General features: G+C 38.7%; 2 protein-coding genes across 7 annotated transcripts in view; one reads left to right on the top strand and one right to left on the bottom strand.

Annotated features, from left to right (window-relative positions):
- Positions 1–3,362: 3,362 nt before the first annotated feature.
- On the bottom strand, positions 3,363–10,677 carry C5H15orf65 (chromosome 5 C15orf65 homolog). Its single transcript, XM_032342635.1, has 2 exons — positions 10,427–10,677; positions 3,363–3,934 (listed from the first exon to the last, which is right to left on the bottom strand). The coding sequence occupies exons 1-2, from the start codon at positions 10,442–10,444 to the stop codon at positions 3,587–3,589; spliced, it is 366 nt and encodes a 121-aa protein (XP_032198526.1). The 5' UTR covers positions 10,445–10,677; the 3' UTR covers positions 3,363–3,586.
- A 147-nt stretch (positions 10,678–10,824) lies between these two features.
- Positions 10,825–12,304, top strand: part of CCPG1 (cell cycle progression 1) — a 51,118-nt gene continuing 49,638 nt past the window's right edge. For all 6 annotated transcript variants that reach the window (XM_032342620.1, XM_032342623.1, XM_032342622.1 and 3 more), the window contains exon 1: positions 10,825–10,992. In XM_032342620.1, coding sequence (XP_032198511.1) covers positions 10,840–10,992 — 153 coding nt within the window. In that variant the 5' untranslated portion in view covers positions 10,825–10,839. The remainder of the gene's footprint in view (positions 10,993–12,304) is intronic.

The following is a 12,304-nucleotide window of genomic DNA, read 5'->3' as shown; positions in this document are numbered from 1 at the left end:
GATTATTAATAAAGACAACTTTTTGACAAATTTATCTATGAATAAATATCAAAACTATATCAAAATATTGATTACAAAGGAAAGAGCATGACTAGTCCATTTTTGCTATGGATGTTTTATAGTAATAGTAAATAATTATTGTCAGATTTAATTTAAAAATAAAATATTTTCTAATATTCTACTTGCCCTTTGACTGATAGTCACTTGAGAGTCAGCTAGATTCACAGAACCTGTTTTTATCTCATTAAAGTACTTAAGCATTTTATGAAGAATGCTCATTTCTTTCCTCCCAGAAAGAGGTTTGTGAATTACATCAAGCAAAAATGGTTTGTCTCAGACCAGGTTTGGTATAATTTTTCTTTTATATATTTTAGCTCTTTACTGACAAGTAAAAATATTACTGCTAATAGATAAATACTGTCTAAGAGCTAAATGGAGAGTAAACACATATGTATGTATGTATAAACATATCCTGTCCTGGTTTCCTAGAGTCAAGGAAAACTAGAGCTGGACAGTAGAGTAGTAAAAACAGATTTCACGTGGGAACTATAGCAGTATATGAAAAGAGACCTCAGTATAGAACTGGGGTCAGTTCCTAATATAGCATGGACAATGGACAAGTGATGATTTATAGTTAAGGGGCAAGTTGGGTTGAAGGCTGGGGTTGTCAGTGGTTGGAAAATTACTAAAAGGAAACCTCAAGGGTAGGGAGATTCTGGCTAAGCTGGATTATCAGGATTATTGCTGAAAGCAGTCAAGGTTGACTGGGTATCATCTGGGAGATTGTGGGGGATGAAGAATTTGGTCAGATATTGAGAGTGATAAAAACTGATGATGGGGATTCTGGCTAAACCAACTTAGCAGTATTCTTGCTAACAACTGAGCTCTTAAGGACAATGCCCACGTATCAGGCCCAGTTGAAAGAGTGGCTTAGAGGAACCTGCTTAACGTTAGGTGAAGGAGAGGCCACTGGTCACTAGCAAGTCAAGTACTTTCCAGTGAGTTTCATCCATGTGGCAAAAAGGGCAAAATATATTTTTTTAAAGATTGATGGATTTGAGAGAGAGAGAGAGAAAGCAAGTGAGGGCAAGAGCAGGGGGGAAGAGGGGGGATAAGTGCTGAGTACCGAGCCTGACACGGGGCTCTATCTCATGGCCACAAGATCATGAGTGGAGCTGAAACCAAGAGTTGGATGCTTAAATGACTGAGCCCCCCAGGCATCCTATGGGCAAACAATTTTTACACATACTATCTGAGTCCTCTCAAAAGGACTCAGAAAATTGTATTTCATTATCTTATTGAACTGATCTGGCTCAGTCTCCCTCTCAGACAAAGACCTATCAAGAGCTGACCCATCTCTGAGTATCAGATTCGCATTAACCAAGCTCAGGAGACTGAACCAAACAGACTGCCTACTTACTATTAATTCATAAGTAGAAATTGAGTGGGCATGTCTAAGGGGATGATAGGTTATATGAAAATTCACTCTCCTTACAAGCAGATATATGGTAAATCACATCATAAAAAGCTGCTTAGCAAACATGTTAAAAAAAGAAACAAGTGCAAAATAGAGTCACTTCTGGCTTCACAGGTGAATTCTATCAAACATGTAAAGAAGAGTTAATACTATTCTTCTCAAACTATTCCAGAAAATAGAAGAGGAAGTAAAGCTTCCAAATTCATCCTATGAGGCCAGCATTACCCTGATACCAAAACCAGATAAAGTCACTACACGAGAGAGAGAGAGAGAGAGAGGGAGAGAGAGAGATATCTCTGATGAACATAGATGCTTAAATCCTCAAAAAAATATCAGTAAACCAAATCCAGCTATACATTAAAAAAAATCATTCTCCCTGATCAAGTGGGATTTATTCCTGGGATGTAAAGGTGGTTCAATGTTCACAAACTAATCAATATGACACGTTATATCAATATGAGAAAGGATAAAAACAATGTGATCATTTTAAAAGATATAGAAAAAAACATTTGACAAGGTACAATATTCATTCATGATAACCCTCAAAAAATAAGTTTAGTGGGAAGAGACATCAATATAATAAAGGCTACCTATAAAAAAAACTCAGAGCTAACATCATCTTCAATGAGGAAAAACTGAGAGCTTTTCCCATAAGATCAGGAACAAGACAGGATATCTACTCACCATTCAACATAGTACTGGATGTTTTAGCCACAGCAATTAGACAAGAAAAAGAAACAAAAGGCATCCAAATTGGTAAGGAAGAGGTAAAACTTCCACTATATGCAGATGACATGATACTATATATTAAAAACCCTAAAGACTCCACCAAAAAAACTAGAACTGATAAATGAATCAGGAGAGTCGCAGTATGCAAAACCAGTGCACAGAAATCTGTTGCATTTCTATAAATCAATAATGTGGCAGCAGAAAGAGAAATTAAGAAAACAATCCCAGGGCACCTGGGTGGCTCAGCTAGTTAAGCAACTGCCTTCGGCTCAGGTCATGATCCTGGAGTCCCAGGATCAAGTCCCACATCAGGCCCTCTGCTCATCAGGGAGCCGGCTTCTCCTTCTGCCCCTCATCCCTTTCATGCTCTCTCTCTCTCAAATAAATAAAATCTTTAAAAAAAATTTAAAAAAGAAAACAATCTCATTACAATTGCACCAAAAATAATAAAATACCTAGGAATAAACCTAACCAAAGAGAGAAAAGACCTGTATTCTGAAAACTATAAAATATTGATGAAATAAATCGAAGATAACACAAACAAGTGGGAAATCTCCCATGCTCATGGATAGGAAGAACAAATTGTTAAAATGTCCACTACCCAAAGCAATCTATGAATTTAATGCAATCTCTATAAAAATACCAACAGCATTTTTCACAGAACTAGAACAAACAATCCTAAAATTTGTATGGAACCAAGAAGACCCCAAATAGCCAAAGCATTCTTGAAAAAGAACAAAACTGGAGGTATCAAAATCCCAGATTTCAAAATTGAAAATAGACATGAACAGACATAACTCCAAGGAAAACATACAAATGGCCAACAGACCCACAAAAAGATGCTCAACATCACTCATCATCAGGGAAATGCAAATCAAAACCACAATGAGATATTACCTTATACCTATCAGAATGGCTGGTGCCAAAGAAACGAAATAACAAGTGTTGGTGAGGATGTGGGTAAAAAGGAACCCTCCGGTACTGTTGTGGGAATTCAAACTGGTACAGCCACTGTGGAAAACACTGTGGAAGTTACTCAAAAATTAGAAATAGAATTACCATATGACCTAATAAATCCACTACTGAGTATTTACCCAAAGAAAATGAAAACACTAATTTGAGAGCCTTTTGCAACTTTTGGAGAATATGTACTAAATAAAGCCAAGATTTACTAAAACATGTCTCTTTTTATTCTATTTTGAACACATTTTTATTTAAGAAGTCACTGTTATTCAGGTATCAGTTGAAATGTTTTATTTCTTAAAGTATTTTTTTAACTAATTCAAATACTTTTATATTTCAAGTTTGGTATTCTAGTCTTAGATTTAAAATGCACTTTTCCTGAGTAATTTTCTCCTAAATATGCAAAGGAAAATATTTTCATAGAGTACGTTGAAAATTAGGAAAATCAAGGGTTCTGGTTCTATCAGGTGTAGTGTTTAGAGAGTTATTTTGATAAAATCCAGTAGCTCTGATATGGTTTGAAAATACTTGGTCTCTTGGAGTATAATTGCAGGGAAAAAACTGTGGCTTAGGTAAAAATTCACCATAATTACTTGAATTGGTTTTATACATAATCATCTTAGGTTTTGATAGTGAGGTAGCTGTATAGAGTGTCTTTGGGTCCAACATACATGAAAACACAGGATTGCCAGGATTCACACAAGGAGGAACTTGTTCAGGTTTCACTTCTGTTCCTGAATTTGAAGCTGAAGCACATTTCTTGTCCTAAAATACAAACATATCAAATCATTCTCAATTATAAAATTTTGGGAAAAAAATTAAAATTAGCACCAACCCTGTCATACCACTCACAAAAATTAACTCAAAATGAATTAAAGACTTAAATGTAAGACCTGAAAGCACAAAGCTCCTAGAAAAGAACACAGGGGGAAAGCTCTGTGATGTTCTTGGCATAAATTTTTTGGATATGACAACAAACGCATAAGCAACAAAAGCAAAAATGACAAGTGAGACTGCATCAAACTGAAAAGCTTCTGCACAGCAAAAGAAGTAGTCAGCAGAATGAAGAGACAACCTACATAATGGGAGAAAATATTTGAAAATCATATTGATAAGGGATTAGTATCCAAAATATACAAGGAATTCATACAATACAGTAACAAAACATAACGTGATTAAAAATGAGCAGAGGATCTGAATAGATATTTTTCCAGACAAGATGACAAATGGCCATCAGGAACATGAGAAGTTGTTTAACATCATTAATGATCAGAGAAAAGCAAATTAAAACCACAGTGAGGTACAACCTCATGCCTGTATTAGAATGGCTTGTGTCAAATAAGTGTTGGCAAGGATGTGAAGAAAAGGAAACCCCTTGTGCCCTGTTTGTGGGAATGCAAACTGGTGCAGTCACTATAGAAAACAGTTTGGAGATTCCTCAAAAAATTATAATTAGTATTACCATATGATCCAGCAATCCCAGTTTGGGGTATATGCCCAAAGGAAGTTAAATCAGTATCTCAAAGGGATATCTGCACCCCCATGTTTGTTGCAGCACTATTCACAATAATAGCAAAGATATGGAAACAATCTATGTGTCCATTAATGGAATAATGGATAAAGATTTAGTATACTATATTCTCATGTATATATACATCCATAAAAAAGAAGGAAATCCTGCCATTTCAGACAACATGGAGGGCGTTATGCTTAGTGAACTAAGTCAGACAAAGAATATGAGAATCTCACATATATATGAATCTAAAATTTTAAAGTCAAACTCATTGAAACAGAAGAATGATGATTTCCAGGGGATGGGGGAAATGGAAAGATGTTGGTCAATGAATACAAACTTCCAGTTATAAGAAGAATAAGTTCAAGGGATCTAATGTACAGCATGATAAGTATAGTTACCAATACTTTATTATATACTTGAAAGTTGCTAGAGAGTAGATTTTAAATGTTCTCACCACAAAATAACTTTAATTATGTGAGGTGATGAATGTGCTAATCTTATTATGGTAATCATAATTATGGTAATCATTTCACAGTGCATACAGGTCTCAACTGGTAATAAAAGACTGGGATCATTCACTGCATATTTTCAGACCATAGTTCTTTTGAAACTTGAACTTAATCACAAGAGGAAATTTGGAAGAAAACAAATACATGGAGGTTAAAGAGCATCCTACTAAAGAATGAATCAGTCAACTAGGGAATTAAAGAAGAATTTAAAAAATTCATAGAAATAAATGAAAATGAAAAAAAAAACTGTTCAAAACCTTTGGGATGCTGCAACAGCGATTCTAAGAGGGAAGCATATAGCAATGCAAGCCTTTCTTAAGAAACAAGAGAGGTCTCAAATACACAACCTGACCTTAGACCTAAAGGAGCTGGAGAAAGAACAACAAATAAAGCCTAAACCCAGCAGGAGAAGAGAATTAATAAAGATTAGAGCAGAAATCACTGAAATAGAAACCAAAAGAACAATAGAACAGATCGACTTAACTAGGAGCTTGTTCTTTGAAAGACTGATAAACCCCTGGCCAGGCTTATCAAAAAGGAAAGAGAAAGGACCCAAATAAATAAAATCATGAATGAAAGAGGAGAGGTCACAACCAACACTGTAGAAATACAAACAATTATAAGAACATATTAAGAGCAACTATATGCCAACAAATTAGGCAATCTGATAGAAATGGATACATTCCTAGAGACATATAACCTTCTGAAATTGAAACAGGAAGAAATAGAAAACCTGAACAGATCCATAAGCAGCAAGGAAATTGAAGCAGTAATCAAAAATCTCCCAACAAACAAGAGTCCAGGGCCTGATGGCTTCCCAGAGGAATTCTATCCAGTATTTAAAGAAGGAGTAACACCTAGTCTTCTGAGGCTGTATCAAAAAATAGAAATGGGAGGAACACTTCCAAACTCATTATATGAGGCCAGCATTGCCTTGATCCCAAAACCAGACAAAGACCTAACCAAAAAGGAGAATTACAGACCAATATCCCTAATGAACATGGATGTCAAAATTTTCACCAAGATCCTAGCCAATAGGATCCAACAATGCATTAAAAGGATTATTCACCACAAACAAGTAGGATTTATTCCTGGACTTCAAGGGTGGTTCAACATCTGCAAATCAATCAATGCGATATACTATGTTAATAAAAGAACAAGAACCATATGATCCTCATAATGCAGAAAAATATCTGACAAAGTACAGCATCCTTTCTTGATTAAAACTCTTTACAGTGTAGGGATAGAGGGAACATACCTCAATATCATAAAAGTCATATATGAAAAGCCCACAGTAAATACCAATCTCAACACGGAAAAACTGAGAGCTTTTCCCCTAAGGTTAGGAACACAGGAGGAACACTATCATCACTATTGTTCAACCCAGTACTAGACTAAGTCCTAGCCTCAGCAATCATACAGCAAAAATAAATAAAAGGCATCCAAATCAGCAACGAAGTCAAATTCTCACTCTGCACAGATGACTTGATACTCTATGTGGAAAACCCAAAAGGCTTCATCTCAAATTGTTGGCACTCATACAGGAATTCAGCAATGTGGCAGGACATAAAATCAATGTACATAAATTAGTTGGATTTCTATATACTAACGATGGGACAGAAGAAAGAGAAATTAGGGAAGCAATCTCATTTATAATTGCACCAAAAACCATAAGATACCTAGGAATAAACCTAACCAAAGAGGCAAAGGATCTGTACTCAGAAAACTATAGAACACTCATGAAAGAAATTGAGGAAGAAACAAAGAAATGGAAAAAAGTTCCACGCTCATGGATTAGAGGAACAAATATTGTTAAAATGTCTATGCTACCTAGAGCAATCTACACATTCAATGCAACCCCTACCAAAATACCATCAACTCTTTTCACAGAGCTGCTGGAATAAATAATTCTAAAATTTGTATGGAACATTAAAGACCCTGAATAGCCAGAGGAATGTTGAAAAAGAAGACCAAAGCTGATGGCATCACAATTCTGGGCTTCAAGCTCCATTACAAAGCTGTAATCATCAAGACAGTATGGTACTGGCACAAAAACAGACACATAGATCAATGGAACAGAACAGAAAACCCAGAAATGGACCCTCAACTCTATGGTCAACTAATCTTCGACAAAGCAGAAAAGACTATCCAAAGGAAAAAAGATAGTCTCTTCAACAACTGTATTGGGAAAATTGGACAGCCACATGCAGAAGAATGAAATTGGGCCATTTTCTTATACCATACACAAAAGTAGACGCAAAATGTATGAAAGACCTAAATGTGAGACAGGAACCCATCAAAATCCTAGAGGAGAACATAGGCAGTAATCTCTTCGATAATCAGCCACAGCAACTTCTTTCAAGATATGTCTCCAAAGGCAAAGGAAACAAAAGCAAAAATGAACTTTTGGGACTTCATCAAAATCAAAAGCTTCTGCACAGCAAAGGAAACAGTCAAGAAAACAAAGAGGCAACCCACGGAATGGGAGAAGATATTTGCAAATGACAGTACAGACAAAAGGTTGATATCCAGGATCTATAAAGAACTCCTCAAACTCAACACACACAAAACAGACAATCATATCAAAAAATGGGCAGAAGATATGAATAGACACTTCTCCAATGAAGACATACAAATGGCTATCAGACACATGAAAAAATGTTCATCATCACTAGCCATCAGGGAGATTCAAATTAAAACCACATTGAGATATCACCTTACACTAGTTACAATGGCCAAAATTAGCAAGACAGGAAACAACATGTGTTGGAGGGGATGTGGAGAAAGGGGAACCCTCTTCCACTGTTGGTGGGAATGCAAGTTGGTGCAGCCTCTTTGGAGAACAGTGTGGAGATTCCTCAAGAAATTAAAAATAGAGCTTCCCTATGACCCTGCAATTGCACTACTGGGTATTTACCCCAAAGATACAGACGTAGTGAAAAGAAGGGCCATCTGTACCCCAACATTCATAGCAGCAATGGCCACGGTCACCAAACTGTGGAAAGAACCAAGATGCCCTTCAACAGACAAATGGATAAGGAAGATGTGGTCCATTTACACTATGGAGTATTATGCCTCCATCAGAAAGGACGAATACTCAACTTTTGTAGCCACATGGATGGGACTGGAAGAGATTATGCTGAGTGAAATAAGTCAAGCAGAGAGAGTCAATTATCATATGGTTTCACTTATTTGTGGAGCATAACAAATAGCATGGAGGACACGGGGAGATAGGGAGGAGAAGGGAGTTGGGGGAAATTGGAAGGGGAGGTGAACCATGAGAGACTATGGACTCTGAAAAACAATCTGAGGGTTTTGAAGGGCGGGGGGTGGGAGGTCACAGTACCAGGTGGTGGGTATTATAGATGGCACGGATTGCATGGAGCACTAGGTGTGGTGCAAAAATAATGAATACTGTTATGCTGAAAATAAATTAAAAAATAAATTTAAAAAATTTAAACAAAACAAAACAAAATCCTAGAGGAGAACACAGGCAGCAACCTCTGTAATTGCAGCTCCAGCAACCTTTTGCTAGAAATGTTCCAAAGGCAAAGGAAACAAAAGCAAAAATGAACTATTGGGATTTCATCAAGATAAAAAGCTTTTGCACAGCAATGTAAACAGTCGATAAAACCAAAAGACAACCGATAGAATGGGAGAAGATACCAGCAAATGTCTTACCAGATAAAGGACTAGTATCCAAAATCTACAAAAACCACCACCAACAACAAACCCCAAACTTATCAAACTCAACATCCAATGAACAAATAATCCAATCAAGAAATGGGCAGAAGACATGAGCAGACAGTTCTTCAAAGAAGACATCCAGGTGGCCAACAGACACATGAAAAGATGCTCCATATCACTTGACATCAGGAAATACAAATCAAAACCACAATGAGATACCACCTCACACCGGTCAGAATGGCTTAAATTAATGAGTCAGGAAATGACAGTGAGGATATGGAGAAAGGGGAGAAAGGGAAACCCTTTTACACTGTTGGTGGGAATGCAAGCTGGTGCAGCCAGTCTGGAAAACAGTATGGAGGTTCTTCAGAAAGTTAGAATTACAGTAAGCCAAATCTAGTCGAAACAAGAGAAATTAACTGATAAACTTTGTTGGCATAATTTGTACCACACAATCAGGAAATGTTAGGGTCTACCATGAATCTTTTTGACTTCCAGGATAATTGTTACATACTTAGAACTAAAATACTCATTCTTTTACTTTATGTCATAGGTTACTGCAATTTTCTTATTTGGGTTTCACCCTCTTCATATCTGATATTCTTAAAATGTGGAGTTCAAATTAGATACAATTAAAAGAACAATAGAAGAATTATACAAAGAACAATAGAAGGATTATTTTAAGTGCCCTATCAGGTTACACACAGGATCAGCAAATATTATTAAGGATTAAAAGGTTAAAAGTGTAAATGATTCTTCTAAAATTGAAGGTCATAAAAAATTGGACTGTGAAAGTGCCTTGAAAGGAATAAAAATCTACAAAGAGATCATATTAGTGGTAAATACCACTAATGTAATTTTCAGGCTCCCCTGGAATTAGAGAAAGCCAATCCACTGGGGTTTTTCAAACTCTTTCTTATAAACATGTACACATTTTTAAAATATAAATAAGAACAAGTCATTGAGATAATAAAAATGCTCTTTATGGGAGCTGTAATTTTAAAGTTAAAAAGTTTTTTTTTCTTTTTTTGATGTTGTGTCACAGGTGATGTTAACTATAACAACACCAAAAGCAAAAAACCCTCCCTAATTTTGAGACACCTTTTTGTTTCTGCTCAGACCCATCATTCTCTTTGTTAATGCTTCTTTTTATCTTTTTTTTTTTTTTGGTGCCACATTGGGGGACAGAACCTTGTTTAACCCTAAACCTTAACTTGCTACGTTTCCATCAAAAGTGAATACAAGTGCACTGTATTATTCTTTTTTCCCCTCCTATCCTTTTTGAACAAGGCAGTGTAAGGAAAATGTAAAATTAACAAGGTACGTTTTTCTCATTTAAAGCCATCACCGCAGTTGTACATCATCCCGTCATTTCATACTTCCAGAGGCAACTCTGGCTCAACGCGATGCATTTACGTCTGTGTAGCCCAGTGGTTGTCTAGAAAGGTGTTTCTTGGAGGTGGGGCGAGTGGCGGTGCGTGGCGCCCAAATTTATAGCGAGGAATACCAGCTGTCAAAAACATTCAGCCCTCTGCCCAAACCCACCCAGTCGTACTCGGTCATTCCCGGTATCTTCTCTACTATTCGGCAAACGCAGTCTTCTCCGGCAGCGGATAGCAAGACGACCAGGGAGCGCGCAGAGGAGCGGCCTTTCTACTACATCCAATTAAAGCCGCAGAGAATATGAACCATTCGCAAGATCAATCGGGATCTACTAATCCGCCTAATCCGGGGAGCCGCCCTCCGGGTGAAACCGCGAATCCTTTAGAGTGGTGGTCTCCATAGCAACCGGCCGCGGAGCCGCTTTCGCGCCGGGGCCCGGATGTTGTGAGGATCGTAGCCGCCCTGCCTAGCTTCCTGCTGCCGATCCCCGGCCGGCGGCGCTCCTCTTCGGGAGTCGTAGTTCTTCCCTCCTCCCGTGCCCTACATGAGGAGCGGGAGGGACTACGAGTCCCGGCATGCGCTGCGGCGCTCCGCCGGCCGCCGCCTCCCGGCTGCGGACGCCTGCGAGCAGGTTGTTGTTTTTAGTGAGGCGTCACTGTGCTCCGGGCTGTGACCAACGCCACCGCGACAGTCAACACAGTCGGGCGGAGGTGGCGCTGCCCGTTCAGGTACGGCCCTGGGCTGGTTGGGACCCGGGGAGAGGAGTCTCGGCCGCCTGTCGGGGCCCTGTCCGCTGTTGAGTTGTGTGGCGGGGGCAGAGGCGGTGTCTTCTCTGAGGCAGGGGTTGCTCTGGCAGGGGCTGCCCAGGCTGGGACTGCCCCGGCTGGGACTGACTCCGGCGGCAGCAGGTGCAAGGGTGGTCTTGAGCCGGGCGCTGAGGCGTAGGGTCGGGAGGTCTCGCACCCTCCGATCCCTGCTTGCGAACCGGAGCGGCGTACTAGGCGACTGGGGGAGCTGATGGCCGGGGGGACCCTTCTTTCACAAGGCTGGCTTGGGCGCTTCTTGGTCTTGATTGATGAGAATCCATATGGTAAGATGTGATGTGCGTCACCCGGCCGGTTTTTTCAGCCGGCCCCTCTCTTTTGGTGACGTTTGAGCCCCGTGATGCCAGGAATAGGAGGATTAAATATTAAATAATGCAGCTGAGATTGCTGCTTATACGCCAGGCTGATAATGATCAGATCCCCTTCCTTATCCTTTTCCGCCTCACCCGGCCCACTTCTTAATCGATAACTTCTCTCTAGCAGCTGTCCACACAGTTCCTCGTGTGCTCTACATGTTTATCTTTTTTTGATGAATCCATCTCTGCCATTGGGAGCGGCAGTTTTAACGAACTCAGTCAGTTATGGTAGTTGAGTGGGTGAAGTTTGCACCGCTTCACAATTGCTTCATTTAAAAACGAGGGGGAGCTTTCTTGTAGCTAGAAGAGGTAACTTACTTGAGTCCTGCGAATTTTAGATTTGCCTCCTCCAATAAGGTTACCTCCATTGGATAGTGCTTGAACTGTGTCTGTTAGCGCTTCATATTTTGGGTTTAAGGTTTGAATCTTATTAGGTCCCATATTTTTCAGGGGGATACAATCTATCACACCGTGGACGCTAGTGTCAATGGCTTACTATTCTTTGCTGAGTTCTCATCATAAAGGTGAAGGGATAGGAGAAAGCAAGGGTATTATTTTATTGCGTAATTTTTAACCCTTTAAGCGAAGGATAGGATCCTAATTAAAGAAGTTACTAAATAAAAACCATTCTTAAATAATATTCAGGGGTGTGGGAAATACTTTTGAAGTGAAAACAGGTTAGAAAATGGTATAATTCTGATTTTGTAAATGAAACTGTAGAACCAGAAGTGATCATGTCTACTAAAAATAAGGTCAGAAGATAGTTATAAAAGTGATCAGATGGTGAAACCATAAATGGCTTTTTCTTTATATTTTCTGGTATTTTCCAAGGAAAAGAACTTAATTTAAAAAAAAAGGAT

The sequence above is a fragment of the Mustela erminea genome, chromosome 5, assembly GCF_009829155.1.
Source record: "Mustela erminea isolate mMusErm1 chromosome 5, mMusErm1.Pri, whole genome shotgun sequence".
In the NCBI taxonomy this organism is placed as follows: domain Eukaryota; kingdom Metazoa; phylum Chordata; class Mammalia; order Carnivora; family Mustelidae; genus Mustela; species Mustela erminea.
The sequence above is the reverse complement of the archived record's forward strand: the minus strand, read 5'-3'. Positions and strand labels throughout refer to the sequence as shown.